The following is a 20,672-nucleotide window of genomic DNA, read 5'->3' as shown; positions in this document are numbered from 1 at the left end:
TCAGTAAAAGCCTTTTCTGCCGCCGTTAGACTCAGCCGCTGTGGAGGAGTGGTTTAGTTTGAATTTTGGGCGGGCTGCCAATAGGTGATCTGCTGAAGCACGCGCTCCCCTCGGGCAGACCAATCAGCGTATGGTAGCGCTCCGGCGCCGGCTATATAACGTCGACATTACGTCTCAAATCGCACATTTTCTTCTGCCGTTAAGAAGGAAGAGCTGAGCTTTGAGCCATGGCCAGAACCAAGCAGACCGCCCGTAAATCCACCGGAGGAAAAGCTCCCAGGAAGCAGCTCGCCACCAAGGCTGCCAGGAAAAGCGCCCCGGCCACCGGCGGCGTCAAGAAGCCCCACCGTTACAGGCCCGGTACCGTGGCTCTCAGAGAGATCCGTCGCTACCAGAAATCCACAGAGCTGCTCATCCGCAAGCTGCCCTTCCAGCGCCTGGTCAGAGAAATCGCTCAGGATTTCAAGACCGACCTGCGCTTCCAGAGCTCCGCTGTCATGGCTCTGCAGGAGGCCAGCGAGGCTTACCTGGTCGGCCTCTTTGAGGACACCAACCTGTGCGCCATACACGCCAAGAGGGTCACCATCATGCCCAAGGACATACAGCTGGCCCGCCGCATCCGCGGAGAGCGAGCTTAAACCCCCCTGCCAGACCACCAACACAACGGCTCTTTTAAGAGCCACCTCCATATTTACTATAAGAGTCTTTTCCACTGCAACATAACTATTCATGTTTAAAACTAATAAATACACAATTTCTTAACAATACATAATTATAATAATTATGTATATAAGCTTTTAACCCCCATAACCCATAATCATCGAACAAACATATTACTTATTTTATTTCAACAGTTAGTTTATATAACTTAGTGTTTATATGTTTATATAAATGTTATGTCAGCGTTAGATAGCTACTCTGAATGGGCTAATCTTTGGTCTTTATTTTTTTTGCTCTCCGATATGAGATTACCTAAATTTGAATGAAACCGCCCCCTTCACAAAAAAAACACAATATTTTTGTCTTATGATGCCCAGTTCTGACTTGAGATTAATAACAAATCTGAGTTTAAGGTCAGAATTCTGTGATTAATTTCAAAACTCAAATAAATTGTAAACTGCTCATGTGGCCCTAATCATCTTCTGTGTAGCCTAAGTCGGTTTTTCATGAGTCGTTTTATTTTGAAAATCCAAGACACTGCATAGCGGAAGTGCTGTGTAAACATGACACCAACAGTTTTCTGATTGGACGACGATTTTGAAGCTCCAACTGACCAATGAACAAGCAGCTCGAGGGACATATAAACCGGTGCCCGACAACAGCAATCCATTCTTTCGTTATCTAATCAAAAGAAACCAACCAAAATGTCTGGACGTGGCAAAACCGGCGGCAAGGCTCGTGCCAAGGCAAAGACCCGCTCCTCTCGTGCCGGTCTTCAGTTCCCGGTCGGCCGTGTTCACAGGCTGCTGCGCAAAGGAAACTACGCCCAGCGCGTCGGTGCCGGAGCTCCGGTGTATCTGGCGGCGGTGCTCGAGTACCTGACCGCTGAGATCCTGGAGTTGGCCGGGAACGCCGCTCGCGACAACAAGAAGACCCGTATCATCCCCCGTCACCTGCAGCTGGCCGTCCGCAACGACGAGGAGCTCAACAAGCTGCTGGGCGGAGTCACCATCGCTCAGGGCGGCGTGCTGCCCAACATCCAGGCGGTGCTGCTGCCCAAGAAGACCGAGAAGCCCGCCAAGAAGTAAACTCACCAGCTTCTCCACACCGACACAAAGGCTCTTTTAAGAGCCACACACTCACTTCAAAGAGTTTACATTACTAGTAATGTCAGTTGTATGTCAACCTTCACTATTCAAAGGCTTTTATGGGTTCCTATGTCTGACCTAATTTTCAAGAACGCTGCCATTTCAACTAGTGATTAAGCTCACTTGTAAAAACAATGTTTTTCAGCATTGTTTAATGTGGAATATGCTCAGACAAAACGGCTTTTGAGCTCCACAAATAATTGGGGAATGAGTGACATGAGAGCCCCAACTGTGTTGCTTTGTCTCCTGGCCGCCAATTTGACGTCATACATCATTCAAATTTAAAATATCCCGCGTTTTTAAACGTTCTTTACACAACTAGAACATGAATGAAATATAGTAACAATCAAATGTAATTTTGTGGGATGATTTAAACATGCTGCAGACTATTTCAGGTTATTTCAGCAACTGAAAATTATTATTGTGTCTGCATGTTAGTAGATATGTTTGAGGGTTTATCATCTCCTAATTCAAGCCTTTTTAACATACAATTTCAGGCCATAAACTCAGAACTGAGTTGCTTTGTGAAGCAACTTTGTCAGTTTTGTTGTTTGTGGGGCAAAAGCCCTCCAATCAATAATCGCATTAACATTTGTAGTGAAGTTAAACACATACATGCTCAAGTGATATTTTCTAATATGTTGTGATGAAAGGTTGTATTTGTAGCGTTGAGAAAATTAAGAGAAATCATGTCGAACAAAGTCTTGCATTGTTATCCTTTTGAAAATAATAATTTGTCACCATGTCATGTTAAAGTAATAAGTTCTGCTGTTAGAAAGTGATTCATTAGAGACAGAATGGAGACAGACTGCCAACCACTGGTTTCAGCAGACTGTTTTCTTTAAGATGCCATATGAGGGCTTAGAGCCAGAGGGGCGTAAGTGCGATTTTGGGCGAATATAAGTATTATATATCACACAACACAACTGAAATCATGACCCATAAGTTTTAATTACACAAAAACTGAAAGCCATAACAGTTAAAATAGGGTTTTGCTTGATGTCAAAAGGGCGTAACTGCACTTACGCCCTTTTGACACCAAGCAAAACCACTTTTGACACTGAACAACCATTGTGGGTAGAGGACTCTAACAGCACTTAGGTCAACTCAAAATGCATGCTGACGTAAGTAATGCTAGCATGGCAGCATGATCACTTCATTTTTAGTATCCTATTCATATCCTAATTAATATTCTAGGTCAATTATTAGATGAATGTCAATATGTTAATATTCCCATGAAATACTTAGGCCTAAAGATTCAAAATGTTATTTTTATAATGTTAGGAGTGTGAACTGGTCAAGATGAGCTCTGATAGTCAGACTGCTAAAAGGCGTATTTCAGTCTTTTGACATTTTTAAAAGAGTTAACAAATATAATTCAACTGCTAAAAGGCGTATTTCAGTCTTTTGACATTTTTAAAAGAGTTAACAAATATAATTCAACTTAAACTGTAGCAGTATTGTTTTTATAGTAATGCTCAATCTGATAACACAAAAAGTTAAAATATTGTGCTTAGTATGTGGTAACGGCAGCTGATCCAAGTTTGATCAAAATTTGTTTTGGCTTTCGGGTTAGACACACTTACGCGCCTTTGGCTCCAAGCCCTCGATATATCCAGTCTGACTTACAGTAATATTTAATGGAATCGTTCTGAGTATTTTCATATGATGTTTTTTGTTCTGGACACCTCGTTTAATTTATCTTTTTTCAAATGTAAAAATGTCAGTTTGCCCTGGTGATTCAGCTGAAAACATTAAACATTATGATTCAGGCATATTTAGACATGATAATAAACACCAAGTCATAGAACTGGTAAAAGAATGAAGAAATGCCAGTCAGAAATAATCTTGTGTGAAATGTTCTTGCTTTTATTTTTGAAGGCAAACTGGCCTAACCGGAAATGCGACTGCCGAGCTTCTGCTAACTTGACACAGCTGAAGTTCCGTTGGCCTGCAGAGTTTGGCGCCGCCCAGCAAAGCGCGCTCTTTCCTTCCTCATTTACGTCCGCAAAGAAGATTTAAACACTGAAGCTTACCGAGGTTTGGTATTCTTCGGAAGGAAACCTTAAAAAAAAAATGAGTGGCCGCGGAAAAGGAGGAAAGGGACTCGGTAAAGGAGGCGCCAAGCGGCACCGGAAAGTTCTCCGTGATAACATCCAGGGAATCACCAAACCCGCCATCCGCCGTCTGGCTCGCCGCGGCGGAGTCAAGCGCATCTCCGGTCTCATCTACGAGGAGACCCGCGGGGTGCTCAAGGTCTTCCTGGAGAACGTCATCCGTGATGCCGTCACCTACACCGAGCACGCCAAGAGAAAGACCGTCACCGCCATGGATGTGGTGTATGCTCTGAAGAGGCAGGGCCGCACTCTGTATGGCTTCGGAGGTTAACGCCATTTACCGGACAACATCAATTCAATTCAATTCGACTTTATTTCAGACACATACAGGTCCATATCAGCAAGACATCATCAAACATCAAACACAAAGGCTCTTTTAAGAGCCGACCACTTCTTTAAAAAGAGTCGATCCTTTATTTACACTTTCAGTTCTCACGCTAAAAGTCTGTCTACAATTGCCTCAGCTATGGTTCAAAACACCCAAACATGAAGAGAAAAATATGCTTGTTTCTCATTATGTAGAGGTATCACACCGTGTTTTTCCTTTTTTGGTTTTTGAGTTAAATTACACTTTCATAGAAAGAACAAACTGCGTATCTGCTCCAATCAAACAATCATTTATTTAGACATATGTGTTAACATGGTTGTCAGTCACCAACAAAAGACTAACACATATGCACGGATTTTAGTTCGGCTCTCAACACGATGCAAATTCATGTACTCCTGCAACGGCTTCTGGACTTAGGGGTGGGTGGGGCCTTGTGCACTGGGTCAAGGCCCATAAAGAGTCCCTGTTAAAGAAGTACTCTCTGATGAGGTTGTTTTAAACACAGGGGCCCCGCAGGGCTGGGTTTTACCTCCAGTACAATTCTCTGTGTACACTAATGAAATGACACTACACAACAGCAATTTCAAGATATTTAAATATGCTGATGACATGGCTTTAGTGGGTCTTTTCCATAAAAACGATGATGTCTCTGATTAATTTGCTCAGGTTTCCAAGTTTGAACAGTGGTGTAAGTCCAGCTCATTGTTAATTAATGTTGGAAAAACAAAGGAACTTATTCTAAATCAAGCAGATCCACTCTCATCACTGATACTGTGTGACCAAACTGTGGAAACTGTCAACTGTTTTAAGTATCTGGGAACACACAAACTGAGTTTCACAGACAATGTTGATTTCATATGTAAGAAAGGTAGTCAGAGACTGTTTTTAATTAGGAAACTGAAGGGGTTTGGGGTTAGTCTTGACATTTTGGAAAAAGTGTATGTCAGCCTGATAGAGAGCATCCTTGTTTTTAATATCTCTGTCTGGCATGGGCACTTGACTTTAGTAAATAGAAACAAGCTGAACAGGATTGTTAAGACAGCAGGGAAGATAGTAGGCCGCCAACAAAAGCCATTAGATGACCTTTACAGCACAGCTGTACACAGGAAAGCCCTGTCAATCATCAATGACAAGACACATCCCCTCCACCCTGAGGGGATACCATTCTATTATATTATATTATATTATATTCTAACGCTGTGGATGAACACCAACACCAGAGATCAGCCCCTCTGCACTAATTCACCATTCATGCTGTTCCAGTTCCCAGTATTGTGGAGTCACCATCCCATCTGCGATACTACTATACAAGCTACACTATCAACAGCAATAATAATAATATATCATGTCATATGAAATCGTCCCAGCTCCAGCAGGCAGCAGATGTGTTTTGGTTCCATGGTGTAATGGTTAGTACTCTGGACTCTGAATCCACCCACTTACTTCAAAAGAGTTGTCCTTATTTATTGTAACATAAGTTGCGGTTATTTTAAGTTGCCTACAGTTTTCTACAGCATGACTGACAGCTAATATGTAACGAAGAACCTTCATTATTTAAAAAGCCTTTAATGAAATATGTATGGCCTAATTTGGTATGGTTTTCTTTCCCTTAGATCCCGTTAACATCAGTTTAATGTTGTGCATGTCTTTCTTTTTGCTGACATCCAATGTGCTCAACGTTAATATCAAGTACATAAACGGGGTTAGGGTTAAAAACAAAAGCACTGAGCGCCAAATTTAAATGAGAAGAGTACAGGGTACCGCGTTTTTAAACAAGTCCATATGAAAGTAATTAATAGGCCAACAGTAAACTAATAATAAAAAATCTAATACAATAAAAATGTTTTAATTATTTGAACATGCTTCTGACAATATCAGGTTATATCAGCATGCTAAAGATTTAGGCTAGTTATATTTATGTCTAAATGGAAGTAGCAATAAAAATAATGTATTGCATTTTATTTGTTTTTTTTTTATTCACAGTGAATCAAAGTGCTACAGAGTTAAAAACAAAATGTACAACAAAAATAAAGAAAATAATCCCTTAAAAGCCTGGATAGAAAGGTTTTTAGGCCTGTGAAAAGTTCAAGGTCTGCGCTGCCCTTAGATGGTTAGCGAGGCTGTTCCACAAGCCTGGTGCAGCAGAGCTGAAGGCCAGATCCCCCATGGTGCAGAGCTTGGTACTGGGGAACCGGACAAGCAAGCTGTTAGCCAGATCTGAGAGTGCATAACCAGTTATTTTAGATAGGGAGGTCCATAGGTGTAGTGCTGCAACTTTTAAATTAAGCAGGGAGGCCACATTTTTTAAAGAAAGAAATTAAGCTAATCTAACATATGTGTATAGAGCTCTTCATCCTTATGGGTCGGATTCTAAGGCTAGGGCTTGAGGCAAAAGAGACAGTAGTTACTCTGGTTATACACTCCACAAGTTTCAGACTTTGAGGGAGGCAATATTCGGATTGAGTCACAAACTTGTTGGATTCTGCTTTTCTTTGGAGTGTGGAGACGTGTCTCTTCCTTGGAGTGTCACTATATAGTAAAAATGGAAAGGCGTCCCCAATGTACTGGTGTGTGTGCTGACGAAAGTCCTCAATTTTGTCTTAAGTAAACACACGTCCATGTGAATCCACACGTGACAATCAGCTGAATAATAGTATACATGTAAGCAGGTTTGAACACACACTCTTAGGTACCTCAGCAGCAGTTTCCGTAGTGTAGTGGTTATCACGTTCGCCTAACACGCGAAAGGTCCCCGGTTCGAGACCGGGCGGAAACAACCTTATTTAATTCTGAATGAACAGGCGGTGAAGAAATAAAAAACGTTCTCAATTAACCGTTAAAATCAATCCAGACGTTGTAGAAATCTGATTCACTCTGTCCTACCGTCATGAAGAGAGGATGTTCTGCTCTATGATGGATTAATGTTTAGATGGAAAGATAGGAGCAATAAAGTTTCTCCTCCTGGTTCATGGAAAATCTCCTTTTCTCTCCCGTCTGATCTCTACAACAGCTTTGTTTCCATCTAAGATCAGAGTTTACGAAGCCTAACCCTAAAATAAGAGACACATTCACATTTGGACGTTCCAATAACAGCTGAGTTAGACATTTAAACTTAAATTTTTTGAAGTCTCTCCCTGGTCAGTAAAAGTGTGAACAGCGACAACCGCCCATAGACGCCAACTTTGTGGCCAAAAATATATTGCAGCCACAGTTTTAGAACTCCCATAGAGAATTAATGGAAACAGGTGTAGAGAGGTCGCAAGTGTCGCTACGACGTGACCTTGTCCAAATTTATCAAGCACCTCTCCTCGTTAGTATAGTGGTGAGTATCCCCGCCTGTCACGCGGGAGACCGGGGTTCAATTCCCCGACGGGGAGAAATCTGTTTTCTCTCTCAGCTCTATGGAGGCAGAGAGGAAGATTCAACTGGAAGGAATTAATGAACGAACGAGTGTGTACGCACACAGGACGCCCGGAAAACCAGATAGTCCATTTAAATTCATCGAACATTTTTTTCTTAGATTGAGCTGACTCAAAATGACATGACTAAAATGACTAATCAACAAGACTGACAGAAGCCTCGAACTTCCCAACACCAATAGATGGAGCTCACAGCAGCAGCAAAAGTAGTTTTAATTGATTTGATAGAAAACACATGAAATAGATAACAAAAAATGACTGTATACGCCATACCAAAAGTGAGTAAATGTGCTCTTAGTTGAAGTAGTGTGTGGCCCTTAAAAGGACCTTTGGGTGGATGTGGTTCCAGGCGGTTTACTTGGAGCTGGTGTACTTGGTGACCGCCTTAGTGCCCTCGGACACGGCGTGCTTGGCCAGCTCACCGGGCAGCAGCAGGCGGACGGCGGTCTGGATCTCCCTGGAGGTGATGGTGGAGCGCTTGTTGTAGTGAGCCAGGCGAGACGCCTCACCGGCGATGCGCTCGAAGATGTCGTTGACGAAGGAGTTCATGATGCCCATGGCCTTGGACGAGATGCCGGTGTCGGGATGGACCTGCTTCAGCACCTTGTACACGTAGATGGCGTAGCTCTCCTTCCTGGTCTTTCTGCGCTTCTTGCCGCCCTTGCCGGCGGTCTTGGTCACGGCTTTCTTGGAGCCCTTCTTGGGCGCTGACTTGGCGGGTTCAGGCATGACGAGATCTCGGTACTTTACAGCAGAGAATGAGCTGAGAGGAGCAGAGCGGATGGTTTTGTAGACAGCTGATGCAAATAGAGCTGTGCTGTTCCTCCTATACGATTGGTAGAGATTTGCAGCTAGTCTGGGCATGCGCTATACAATGACCTCTCTCCCACAGATCTAGAACGGATAGATCTGATATTCCCATTCAAATAAATGCGACTGTGTTGCTGTTGTTCGCTGGCCTGGTACACTAAAGTTGACAGAAAAAGACTATACATTTTTTTTAAACGCAGCATTTGTGAATGAAATTCATAAAGTCTTTGCGTTTTCATGATAAAATCATCGTTCTGATGAACATGTCAGTGTCACGTAAACGTTACAACTTTCTGAGTCTCACACACTGAAGACAAACTCAGGCACTTTTGGTTACTTCAGTTTCTCAAAAATAAAATCTCATAAAACCTTCAATTATCTACCTAAGCTTTATTGTCATTTTGTCAGGAATCATCATCTGAACATTGTTGTAAACATCACTTTAAGGAATTTAAAATATTTAACATTTTTCCTAGGATGTCAGAGGAAATGGTCATTACCACTACATCATCAATAATTGTTTAAAACTTTTAAAAAGTGAAAAGTTAGTGCTTTTAACGCATTTTATGTTACTTCATACCTTACTTCTGATGTCTAAGTGGTTAGAAATATTTTAATTTGATTTAAACATGTTTTAAATCTTTAGATGTGCAACCTTTTCAACATATTCCTAGATCCTGTCAAGAAAGATAAAATTACTCCAACAACACGTCAATGACTCATGTTTTTTTAATAAAATGTTAAGGAAGGGCTTGTAATATTTAAAAAAAAACATATATGAAAATGTCTGATTTAAATAATTTGTTAAAAATGTATCTAAAAATATGTCATGTGTTGGTAATGACGAACGGTTGTGGTAATGACAAAAAGTTTTGGTAATGACATCTAGAGAAAATTACAGCATTAAACTCACATATTTCTTAAGAAAATATTCTTAAACCTTAAAACAATTCTCATTTCATTATAAACCAATCTGTAACTGGTCAGGCTAGGCTAACTTGCTTGCCAAATTTTCAAATGTAATTTAGTAAGTAATATTTAGTAAGAATTGCATAAGGCGGATGGGAGACTCCATACTGGGAACAGGAGCGGGCGGAGTAATGGTGAATAATCAGTGCACAGGGGTTGAAATGCGTTATAAATACATTCAATTAATATGAATGAGACAGCAATTTATTTGAAGTGAAATTGTTTCTCTGGTGTTGAGGTTCATCCACAGCGTTTCAACACGTTTTAACACAAGATGAGTGGGAGCAGAAAGTCGCTTTGTTCTCTGTATGAAGCTCAGAACTGGCTCTTCTTCAGGGGTTTAAGCACAAAATGTCTTCGGCTATCACAGTGTGACTTTTGGAAAAGCTTATTAAATAATGATTCACTGTCGAACATAAACAGCCATTGTATTAAGTATAACGGTAGGTGATTTGTTCTTAAGGTTTACGGCGTGTTATATTGAACTACAGCGGAGGCAAAACTTTTATACTTCTGCACAATACTCAAGTCAGAATCAGGATTATAAACGCACAAAGGATTTCCTCTTTTAAAAAAAGAAGTGTTTGGCTCTTAAAAGAGCCTTTGTGTTTGGTGTTGTCCGGTAAATGGCGTTAACCTCCGAAGCCGTACAGAGTGCGGCCCTGCCTCTTCAGAGCATACACCACATCCATGGCGGTGACGGTCTTTCTCTTGGCGTGCTCGGTGTAGGTGACGGCATCACGGATGACGTTCTCCAGGAAGACCTTGAGCACCCCGCGGGTCTCCTCGTAGATGAGACCGGAGATGCGCTTGACTCCGCCGCGGCGAGCCAGACGGCGGATGGCGGGTTTGGTGATTCCCTGGATGTTATCACGGAGAACTTTCCGGTGCCGCTTGGCGCCTCCTTTACCGAGTCCCTTTCCTCCTTTGCCTCTTCCGCTCATCTTGCTGCTTTTCAAAGTCAAGAAACAATGATATAAACCGCTCCACCGAGCTCGTATATAAAGCTGATCTGAGGACGTGAGTGAAGCAGGAGGCGCGCGCTGTGCGGGGCGGGGCGGGGCGGCCTCTCCTGCAGCTTAAAGAGACACCGCACGATCAGTTCGCATCATGAATATGAATACAACAAAACACTTTACGGTTTGACCTGCTGACTGTCTGCTCTCATCCCCTTTTTGCAGAAGACTGAAACCATACAATACGAAACCAAACCCCTTAACTGTGTCCCTGAAATGTCCTCAATTTCCCTATTACATAAAATATAATTATCAACTTATTATTATTTATTTCTTATTAATGATTCACTAAAAATAATATAGCCTTAAAAAAGTAAGGTTAGTATCATGGGTTTATTATTATTCATGATTCGCAGAGACGTAATTAAGGGATTTTCATGACTTTTGTGGAAATGAATGGAAAAGTTCCTGTCTTCCTGATTTCCTTAATTTATTAGAAAATAAGGAGTCAAGATTAAGGGGGTATTTATTTTAAGTGGTTACTGGTGCTTCTTTGGGAGTTAAGAGTAGCTGTTAAAAGATGAACTTTTACTTTCTCTCAAGTCATTCACATTTCTTTGACTCATGTTAGTTGATGGAGAGGAATGGCATTTGTGGACCAATTTAGCTGTTCTATGAAAACTACATTAAACTAAAATTCCAGTGTCTTTTCAGTTAATAGCAGAGATATCAGGTTCGTCTGGCTGTATTGGCTGATGTTCAAGCTGTCAATATGTTTCGAGCCACCACGGCAACCAGAAACTCTTAAAAAAAAAAAAAGAAGAATTACATATGAGTCTGTCTCTGAGATACTGTGTAAATTACAATTTTAGAGATAGTATAGAAGTTAAGAGCCTTCACTCTGCAGTCACAAGCTCGGTTCAAATCTCACCAGAGAGTCTGCAATACACTGAGAGACAGGGGGAGTGATCAAAAGAAAAAATAAAAATAAAAATACCCGGCATGATAGTAGCCTACCAGTATTTGTGTCACATTTTAATTGATTTACTGTTATTGTGTGTGTGTGAGAGAGAGAGTATTGGAGTTGTCTGTTTAGTATGTTGATATTACCACCTTTCACTCTATTCTGACACTTTCCTTCTTTGCTAAAGCAAAAAAAAAAAAAGCAAATCATTTGGGTTATCATAACTGATGTAAACAGGAATTTCTTTACTGAAACAAACTATGGGATTTTGGCGGGATGTTTATAAAAAATGATTCATCAGTGACGTCAAACTGGCGGTCAGAAGACGGTGGGGGGGGGGGGGGATTCCTGTTTATAATCCTCTCAAAGGTCCTAAAAATGAAGGTAATATTCTCTCTCCAAAGCAGAGACAGCCTATTCATAGTATTCCCGTGATGTCACATGCATTTCCTACTAATATGGTGCTTCACAATACACACAGCTCGTTGGCTGTTTGTCATTTGATTGTATATTCAGCCAACAGCGGCCTGAATATACGCTGAATGCCGTGAGTATTGGTTACGGCAGTTGTAGCAGGCTATACAATGTGGTTATTTGCAGCCAATTCATTAAGAAAATACAGTTATATTTGCATTGTAAGAATCAAAAAAAACGTGTATGGCGCACAGGTTGGTGTCCTCAAAGAGGCCGACCAGGTAAGCCTCGCTGGCCTCCTGCAGAGCCATGACAGCGGAGCTCTGGAAGCGCAGGTCGGTCTTGAAATCCTGAGCGATTTCTCTGACCAGGCGCTGGAAGGGCAGCTTGCGGATGAGCAGCTCGGTGGATTTCTGGTAGCGCCGGATCTCTCTGAGAGCCACGGTACCGGGCCTGTAACGGTGGGGCTTCTTGACGCCGCCGGTGGCCGGGGCGCTTTTCCTGGCAGCCTTGGTGGCGAGCTGCTTCCTGGGAGCTTTTCCTCCGGTGGATTTACGGGCGGTCTGCTTGGTTCTGGCCATGGCTCAAAGCTCAGCTCTTCCTTCTTAACGGCAGAAGAAAATGTGCGATTTGAGACGTAATGTCGACTTTATATAGCCGACGCCGGAGCGCTACCATACGCTGATTGGTCTGCCCGAGGGGAGCGCGTGCTTCAGCAGATCACCTATTGGCAGCCCGCCCAAAATTCAAACTAAACCACTCCTCCACAGCTGCTGAGTCTAACGGCGGCAGAAAAGGCTTTTACTGAAAAGGACAAATATTTTATATATTTTACTGTTGAAGTATTTTAAATCACTTTTTTCACTCAAATGTGGAAAAGATAACCAGCAAAATAATGGTAAAAAAAGACTAAAGATTCAATGAAAAACAATAGAAATATATAAAGATAAACTAAAATAATAAAAGTGGTGTGTGAAGAATGGAAATCGCATTTCTTATAGGTATGGATTAACTTATTAAAATATATTCAACAATTTATAAACAAGTAGACAATATGCAGTAGTTAAACATGTGATAAGATATTCTATCATTCATATGCACAGGTTTTCATGATGCATTTATGTTAGTGCTCTGTCTGTATAGAATATGGATTAAAAAAAATACATTGTGGGGAATTAACATGTTTGTTTTGTTCTTTTTCAAATGGAAAAACTGTTGAGTGAAACCTGTCATTGAGTCTAAGGGATTAGAATAATACGTATCCAACAATAAAGGACTTACCTCTTGAGTCATCACACAATGTAATGCGTATGCTACGTATTTTACATATTTATATATTAATTACATAGTAAGTCAAAGTGCCAATGTGTAATTCATCCACAGAATATGCGGATACTTCTTTGTCTATAATCAAAAGGGGGAAAAAACAAGAGGGGTTGATCTGCCACATTTCCAATATGTGACAAAGTAACTTTTTTTGTTTTATAGGTTATATCATGAAAAAAAAAACACAAATAAGGAAACTGCTCTTCCATGAAGTTGTGGGTGGCTCTTAAAAGAGCCTTTTGTGGGTTACGTGACACTTAGACGTTTACTTCTTCTTCGGTGCTGCTTTCTTAGCTGCAGTCTTGACTTTGGGCTTGGCAGCTTTCTTCGCGGCAGGTTTCTTGGCAGCAGCGGGCTTCTTCGCCACCTTCTTGGGACTCTTGGTCGGCTTCTTGGGGCTCTTCGCTGGTTTCTTGGCCGCTGCGGGCTTCTTCGCCTTCTTCGGGGATTTCTTAGCGACTACTGGCTTTTTAGCTGCAGCCTTCTTGGCTACAGGCTTCTTCGGGCTCTTGGTGACTTTCTTAGCAGCGGGCTTCTTGGCTTTCGGAGCTGCTTTCTTGGCAGCCGGCTTCTTGGCCTTCTCAGCCTTCTTGGCGACCTTGAAGGAGCCGGAGGCCCCGGTCCCCTTGATCTGGACCAGATCGCCTTTTTCCACCAGCTTCTTGATGGCGATCTTAACGCGGGTCTTGTTCTTGTCCACGTCGTAGCCTTCGGCAGCCAGGCTCTTCTTGACGGCGGCCAGAGACACGCCGCTCCGCTCCTTGGAGGCGGACACGGCTTTAACGATCAGCTCACCGACGCTGGGGCCGCTCTTCTTCGGCTTCACGGCCTTCTTCTTCGCGGGTTTGGCCGCTTTAGCCGGGGCGGCAGCGGCGGGTGCAGCTGGAGCGATTTCTGCCATTGTTCTCTTCTAGTCTGGTCTGCTTCTCACAGCTCTACAGAGTCTGACTGGACTGTTTGTCGACGCAGAGCAAGAGGCGGGACTTATACACAGCATGAGGACCGTGTAGACTCAACACACACAGCCGCTCTGTCTGTCCTGTTGAAATGTGGCGACACTTGTGTTTTCTCTTCCACATTTTAGGGATAAAAGACGCAGATCGGAGCAGTTTTCAAGTGGAACTGTTATTGGAGCAGTGACGAAACTTCTTTCCTCTCGGGATGACGTCATGTTTAGCGCTGAGGAGACTTTCGTTTTATTCAGGAAAGCCTCAAACCTCTCTGATACACCGTTACAGCGTTCAACCCGCAGCGGGTTTTCTTCACATTTCGTCTCGTAAAATGGTTTAATATGCTTCACATTCCAAACAGCACTAGTTGTCCAGTAAGCAGAAATGTCTGACGAGGGAATAAAAGTGAAAGTAATGTATTGGTGTGATTTGTTTTGTTTTAATCGGCGGATTGTTTGGTGTCAGTAAACACACTGATCTGCCGGTGACTTCCTGTGAGAGATTGTTCCTGAGGAGTTTTCTTTCTGGCTCCGGTGAATGCTGCAGTCATGATTAATGACACTGAAAATATATTTTGTTAAAGTTTGTGATATTCTCTGATATTAAAGTAGCCCAAACATTTATTTTCTCCAATGGACACATATATCCTGACTTCCAATGCAATGTGATCCAACTTGCTGTGCTGTCTAGTTTAAGTCCATTAGACTGAAATATCATTCTGTATTTATCTTTTTATTATTATTTTTTTATGTGTGGAAAACTACATTTAAACCCACAGGTAAAAAGGGAATTAAGCTCATTGTTTGTGTTAAGAAGGCTGATCTCCCCAAAAATTGGACTATTCTTCTTTCAAAGACTATTCTTTTGGGGAGATCAGCTTTCTTAACCACAAACAATGAGCTTCATTCCCTTCTTTGCCTGTTGATATGTAAACCTTGACTCCAAAGATCAATTTATTTGATATCTAGTAAGCAAAGCAGCGCTCCTCAGCCTCATTCCATGTACCTTTAAAGCGCCTCAGCCTCTTTACTCTGTGAGTAACAGCAGTTGCTTGGAGATCATTTGAATTTTGTTCCTGATTTTATCCCAGTACTGAATTTACAGTGTTTCTGTTTGATACTTAATCCTTATCAAAAACTTGTGATTCTCAGCTCTTCACAACTTTTGGAATACACTATTATTTATTTATTTATTTATTTATTTATTTATTTATTTATTTATTTATTTATTTATTTATTTATTTATTTATTTATTTATTTATTTGTTTGTTTGTTTGTCCATTCATTTATTTATCTATGAAGTCTCAGATGGACCCGATTCTTGCTGAATAATTTAATAGGAAAAGAGAAAAGACAACTTATTTCTTATCTTATCTCTGTCACGAATCAGACAAGATAAATGTGTTTGTTTCATTGTGTCCATTGTTTGAAAACTGTGATGTAACAAAGTATGTTAAAAATGTATTATCTGCTGTTTTTACAAACATATGTTTAATTTAATTTACAGGCAGAATGCCTCATTGACATTAAGAATCTCTTTTTCAACAGGGACCTGACCAAGGAAAGTAGCACAAAGTTACAGATGCTACAACAAACATTACAATTACATAACATTACATCATTATACATTATTAACAAACATTCATTACTGAAAGCAATTTCCACTATGGAAAAAAAAATACAATTTTCACTTCCCTCCCTACCTCTAACCATTGCTTTAAAATCATTCAATGAGACAAACTCCTGTCATTTCAGCTCCTTCTGGAGCTCTTCCACACCACAGGGGCTGGGAACTGAAATGTTTTACCAAACTCTGTACATTTTTACATTCAGTAAAAGCAAGTTTTGTGTATGCTGGACAATGTACATACATAAATAAAATGTGAGTTGTTTCAGTACTGCTTTATAAATAAAAAATATACCAGTGACTCAGCCTGCATAATGCCAGGAAAGGCCAACCCACTTTCCGATAGAGAATACAGTGATGAGTTTATATATTTACAGTTTGTAAAGACATACTTATAAAATGTATAATCTATTGCAGGTAGAAAAGTAGCTTGAGTAAGCCTTTTTACCAGGGACTCTATATGATACCTAAAAGTAAGACCATTGTCTATTAAAAAACCCAGACACTCATAAGTTGACACTTTTTCAATTGGTTTATCCTGCATTGTAGTAAAATGAGGTAAAGACTGGGGCTCTTACTCTGACCTGGTAAATACCATCAGCTTGGTCTTATCAGCATCCATAATAAGCTTCAGCTGACACAGCTGCACTTGTACAGTATTAAAAGCGCATTGAAGTTCCTCAAAAGCCTTATTTAATGAATCTGCACAAGAATAAATTACTGTGTCATCTGCATATAAATGAAAATTAGATAAATAGATAGATAGATAGATAGATAGATAGATAGATAGATAGATAGATAGATAGATAGATAGATAGATAGATAGATGAAATTATAGATAGATAAATTGTGAAAAGAAAAGGTCCAAGGACTGAGCCTTGTCGCAGCCCCTTGTGAATAATTAAAATATCAGATGTCACATCATCAAACTGGACATACATGTTCTATTTGACAAGTAATTTCTGAACCACCCTATAGGGTGCCTTATACTGCCTTTTCAGATAAACCTATATTGACTAGTCTTTGTATCATGATGTCATGATCAACTGTGTCAAAGGTCTTTGACAGGTCAATAAAGAGAGAGACACAATGCTGCTTCTCATCCAAAGAATTTATAACGTCATTAATGACTTTCATTGCTGCCATTGTGGTGTCATGTTGTTTTCTAAAGCCTGACTGGTACGGAGATGGCGGAGATGGCGGCGCGTGCAGACGCAGCGGCTCGGCTCTCTCTCTCTCTTCTTTCCTTTTACCTTTTGAACCGCTGGCGTCCGGCAAACGGTCCAGGACAATAAGATCCCGCACCAATAGACTGAGGAACAGCTTCTTTCACAGAGCTGTGGCCTCCATCACACCCCTCCCTGCCCAGCCACAGAACAGATTACAAGAACTGTGAGCGCACACACACACACACACACACACACATCAAAGACTGTGACATACACACACATACATATCAAAGACTGTGACATACACCCCTCCACCCTCAGAGACTGCTACCACAGACACAATTTATAAACACAAGGATTTAACATCTATCTATTTATAACATTCAACCTTTGTAAATTTGTAAATGTGTAAATTTAATTTAACTAGTGCCTTTTATTTTCATTATTATTATTTTTTCCATATTTCATTGTAGCATTTCCATATTACAGGGGCTTGGTGTTTCTCTCACTTGCCGGTGGGAACAGCGCCACCAGCCCATTGACTTCAACGCTGTGGTCAAAAATATATCGCATCCGTAGTGTTTTAGAACTCCCATAGAGAATGAATGGAAACGGAAACTCCCATAAGCGTCACCGTCACGTGACCTGATCCCTAAGACGAACACCTCTCCTCGTTAGTATAGTGGTGAGTATCCCCGCCTGTCACGCGGGAGACCGGGGTTCAATTCCCCGACGGGGAGAAATCTGTTTTCTCTCTCAGAGCTTTTTGGAGGCAGAGAGGAATCTGAGCTCAGACTGATGGAGACACTCCTTAGGAAGATTGGTCAAACGATGTGGCTCTGTTAAGGCTCATGAATAAAAAAAAATATGAAAATACAAAATAATGTTAATTCCTAGTTAAAGACATCTGTATATGTAAATGAAATACATTTAGTGATTCACTATTCACAACATACATTCCTTGTAATAGCCACGACCCAAGTGTGACTATTCCTGTTGAAAATGGTCTAGTGAATTAATGTCCGTCCCTTTAAGACCAGCTGAAACTTTGTGTTTGTCATTTGTTTAAGAATAAGACGTTCTGTGATTGGTCCATCATAATATTATGCTAGCTAATCAGAATAGGTTTTGTTTCAGGACTATTCAGTACAGCAGCATGTTCGGGAGGGAGCAACTTACCTCACATGCGCCATTGGGTTAATTACCAGACCATGCAGAGTGTGCGTGACTTGAACAAAGTAAGAAGTTATTTCCTATCTTTATTTCATGTTCAAATATTAGTTATAGTCCATGGTATGTTTATTGGGTGATAATTGTAGTTCATAAAAATAGCGTAACTGCCGTGCTTTTCATACTAGTAGAAAACGTGCATAAGTCAACCCTGTTATAGTTGTGCTATATCTATATATTTATATTGGAATATTATATCTATTATTGTAGGTTAATGATTAAAGTGCAAATGGCAAGTAAGTTACATGTCAGATTACTTTAGATTGTATTAGCTGGAACTGAATGTAACTCATCTGTTTCGCCTTACTGGATACCATTAGTGATCATTAAACGCCCTCTAGCGGACGTTTATATAACTGCATCTCTGAACATTGTATTGGAATGGAACTCTGCTTGGTATAGGACATTTATTTGTAGTTTATAAATAGTGCAATTCATTGAAATTAATGTATGCTCCTTTTTCTCATTGTAGACCACACTCAAGACTATATTCCAGTCTAACCCAATGTAAATGGAGTCAAATAAAGATTTGAAAGGACATCTAATGTGTATTAATCTCTGACCGGATGCCCATGGTGCACTGAAAAAAATAACTTGTAGGATTTACTTGATAAAATCTTTGTAACAATTTGCACTAATACTTTTTAAGTAAATTTTACTGCTGTAATATCAAGTACAACTCACTTGCCAGTATCAAGTAAAATGTACTTACCACTAAACTTAACATTCATGAAGATATTAAGTAAATGTTACTTAATTATATTTAAGTTATAAGTTATATTTATTTAAACTAATTAAGTAAAGTCAATTAAATTTTTTCATAGACAGGAACGTCGCTGTCATCAAAATATTAAGTAAATCTTATATATCTGTAATATTTACTGTTATGAATTAAATAAGTATATTTTATTATATTTTTTCTGTTTGACATTTTCAATTACTTAGTTGTTTTAAGTTATATTACTCACTATAATTATGTAAACGTTGCTAATTTTCTTTTGATAAATGTTACCAAATAAATGTAATCACTTTCTCTATGCATTTAATATACTTTTATCACAAATCACACAACTAAAATACAATATAATTACAACTGTTTATTTTGTCAACAAACACCAATCACCAACGTTCACATCACCTGGTAAAGTCTGGAAACAAGTACTTAAAGGTGCCTTCAGTAAAACCTCTGATCGTTTGGAACGACAACCATGGAATTAACCTTGTACAATTCGACTATGTGGAATAGCTTTATATCAGGGCATTTCGTCGCTGAATGTTGGGGGGGGGGGGTAACAGGGGTAACAGTGGCATGACTGGCATTAATCAACAACACATGCATACCCCCACTGATATAGAATGGTCATTTTTGCTCTATTGAAAAAGTAAAGTATAACTGAATGCTCATTCAAGTGTCTGCTGTTCTGTAAAACAATTCACTCCATTCACCAACATGAACTTATAAAAAATATAAAATGGCTAATTTTTTGATCCTACAGTATACACTGCATTTCAAAATAGGTTGTTTTTTTGTTTTTTTACCCCAGGGGGCATAAAATATAGAAGGGCATATCACATGACAAAAACAACAGGATGATGAGATGAGGTAGACAGAGCTAGGTAGTATTGACATAACCTAAATTCTAAATAGCAATATTTTTAGAATTAGCAACATTAACAACCAATGTCACTTAACTGCTTGGTCAAATCCCACCCCTACCCAATGTTCTTGTCTCCAAGTATTATACCTTATCAAAGTTAAAACAGTCATCGATTTGTCAGTAAATATTGCAAAGATGTGTTTGTGTCAATATTACCTTGCTCTTAAAGATAAATCCACTGCATTCAACACAGATCTGGAATGGTGCTTTTCAAATATTCAATTAAAACCTTACAGCACTCGGTGCAATTGCAACATTCAAACCGGCACTCTGGATTAGTGCACTTTAAGTATGCCATTAAAACCTTAAAGCATTAAAACATTTTGATCGACAGTTAAAGGTGTTAACAGTTCTAGATAAAGAATAAATGTTAACTTTTTCTTTACCCTTTATCTGTAATAAACATCAATGACAGAAAGACCAGGTGCCTTAGTTGACACAAAACGGAAAACATTTCAGACAGACAACTTCCCACAACTAGTTAGCCAGGGCGAAGTTGAACTCAAAGGCAAGGTGCTAATTCTTGGCATTTCTCCACAAGGGTGCGAGCAGGACAACATCACTAAAGCCCCACATTACTATTTTTTTCAAGTGCCTTACATACTATTGGGGCCAAGTGTTTATATTGAAAGGGATATTGATATTCACACTGGTACACAATACATTACCATTCCACTGTGATTATTTTTGCATCCATGCATTATTTTTGCATTAAACCATCTTACAAACAGCAATATAGTTTTCAAAGTCAACAAGTCCTGGCCATATTTGACCACATCCAACAGTCTTTTGGAGAGTTAAACCTGAAGAAGACCGCTGCAAGTCTGTGTGTCTGGACAGTGGAAGGTCCATATAAACACAAGCTGCTGTATGTGAGCAGAGGGTCCAATGGAGCTGACTGTATCTTTGCAAGTTGTTGTTACAGTCA

The 20,672-nt window shown here is 40.2% G+C and overlaps 7 protein-coding genes and 3 non-coding genes across 11 annotated transcripts; 6 read left to right on the top strand and 4 right to left on the bottom strand.

The window, feature by feature from the left end:
* The first annotated feature begins 209 nt into the window (after positions 1 to 209).
* LOC139652936 (histone H3) lies at positions 210 to 638 on the top strand. The gene has a single exon (XM_071529880.1). The coding sequence runs from the start codon at positions 228 to 230 to the stop codon at positions 636 to 638; it is 411 nt and encodes a 136-aa protein (XP_071385981.1). The 5' UTR covers positions 210 to 227.
* A 726-nt stretch (positions 639 to 1,364) lies between these two features.
* On the top strand, positions 1,365 to 10,925 carry LOC139653050 (histone H2A-like). 2 transcript variants are annotated; one of them, XM_071530001.1, is made up of 3 exons: positions 1,365 to 1,731; positions 6,976 to 7,001; positions 10,905 to 10,925. In XM_071530001.1, exons 1-3 carry the CDS (start codon positions 1,365 to 1,367, stop codon positions 10,923 to 10,925), a joined length of 414 nt encoding a protein of 137 aa, XP_071386102.1. The 2 variants fall into 2 exon arrangements, with proteins under 2 accessions (XP_071386102.1, XP_071386110.1); XM_071530009.1 differs by lacking the exons at positions 6,976 to 7,001; positions 10,905 to 10,925 and having other exon boundaries at positions 1,365 to 1,748.
* Positions 3,882 to 4,196, top strand: LOC139653027 (histone H4). Its single transcript, XM_071529980.1, has one exon. It carries the CDS (start codon positions 3,885 to 3,887, stop codon positions 4,194 to 4,196), a length of 312 nt encoding a protein of 103 aa, XP_071386081.1. The 5' UTR covers positions 3,882 to 3,884.
* On the top strand, positions 6,957 to 7,029 carry trnav-aac (transfer RNA valine (anticodon AAC)). Its single transcript has one exon. It is a non-coding gene; the product is annotated as a tRNA-Val (tRNA).
* Positions 7,559 to 7,630, top strand: trnad-guc (transfer RNA aspartic acid (anticodon GUC)). Its single transcript has one exon. It is a non-coding gene; the product is annotated as a tRNA-Asp (tRNA).
* On the bottom strand, positions 8,027 to 8,401 carry LOC139653063 (histone H2B 1/2). The gene has a single exon (XM_071530022.1). The coding sequence runs from the start codon at positions 8,399 to 8,401 to the stop codon at positions 8,027 to 8,029; it is 375 nt and encodes a 124-aa protein (XP_071386123.1).
* Positions 10,084 to 10,395, bottom strand: LOC139653009 (histone H4). Its single transcript, XM_071529956.1, has one exon. The coding sequence runs from the start codon at positions 10,393 to 10,395 to the stop codon at positions 10,084 to 10,086; it is 312 nt and encodes a 103-aa protein (XP_071386057.1).
* Positions 10,926 to 11,334: 409 nt separating the features above from the next.
* On the bottom strand, positions 11,335 to 12,366 carry LOC139652845 (histone H3-like). Its single transcript, XM_071529874.1, has 2 exons — positions 12,025 to 12,366; positions 11,335 to 11,346 (listed from the first exon to the last, which is right to left on the bottom strand). Exons 1-2 carry the CDS (start codon positions 12,364 to 12,366, stop codon positions 11,335 to 11,337), a joined length of 354 nt encoding a protein of 117 aa, XP_071385975.1.
* A 1,010-nt stretch (positions 12,367 to 13,376) lies between these two features.
* LOC139653039 (histone H1-like) lies at positions 13,377 to 14,012 on the bottom strand. Its single transcript, XM_071529989.1, has one exon. It carries the CDS (start codon positions 14,010 to 14,012, stop codon positions 13,377 to 13,379), a length of 636 nt encoding a protein of 211 aa, XP_071386090.1.
* Positions 14,013 to 17,524: 3,512 nt separating this feature from the next.
* Positions 17,525 to 17,596, top strand: trnad-guc (transfer RNA aspartic acid (anticodon GUC)). Its single transcript has one exon. It is a non-coding gene; the product is annotated as a tRNA-Asp (tRNA).
* The last annotated feature ends 3,076 nt before the right edge of the window (positions 17,597 to 20,672 follow it).

The sequence above is a fragment of the Centroberyx affinis genome, unplaced genomic scaffold, assembly GCF_046629955.1.
Source record: "Centroberyx affinis isolate AG114_WGS23_722 - 3 ecotype Tasmania unplaced genomic scaffold, CSIRO-AGI_Caff_v1 ptg000129l_1, whole genome shotgun sequence".
NCBI classification, from domain to species: Eukaryota; Metazoa; Chordata; class Actinopteri; order Beryciformes; family Berycidae; genus Centroberyx; species Centroberyx affinis.
Note: the sequence above shows the minus strand (reverse complement) of the source record. Positions and strands in the feature narration are given on the sequence as shown.

Coding starts and splice junctions, on each gene's coding strand:
- LOC139653027 (XM_071529980.1), top strand. CDS start 3,885: ATGAGTGGCCGCGGAAAAGGAGGAAAGGGACTCGGTAAAGGAGGCGCC.
- LOC139653039 (XM_071529989.1), bottom strand. CDS start 14,012: ATGGCAGAAATCGCTCCAGCTGCACCCGCCGCTGCCGCCCCGGCTAAA.
- LOC139653063 (XM_071530022.1), bottom strand. CDS start 8,401: ATGCCTGAACCCGCCAAGTCAGCGCCCAAGAAGGGCTCCAAGAAAGCC.
- LOC139652936 (XM_071529880.1), top strand. CDS start 228: ATGGCCAGAACCAAGCAGACCGCCCGTAAATCCACCGGAGGAAAAGCT.
- LOC139652845 (XM_071529874.1), bottom strand. CDS start 12,366: ATGGCCAGAACCAAGCAGACCGCCCGTAAATCCACCGGAGGAAAAGCT.
- LOC139653050 (XM_071530001.1), top strand. CDS start 1,365: ATGTCTGGACGTGGCAAAACCGGCGGCAAGGCTCGTGCCAAGGCAAAG. Junction 1,732..6,975: donor GCTGCCCAAGAAGACCGAGA/AGCCCGCCAAGA, acceptor TAGTGTAGTGGT/TATCACGTTCGCCTAACACG. Junction 7,002..10,904: donor GTTCGCCTAACACGCGAAAG/GTCCCCGGTTCG, acceptor TTAATTTATTAG/AAAATAAGGAGTCAAGATTA.
- LOC139653009 (XM_071529956.1), bottom strand. CDS start 10,395: ATGAGCGGAAGAGGCAAAGGAGGAAAGGGACTCGGTAAAGGAGGCGCC.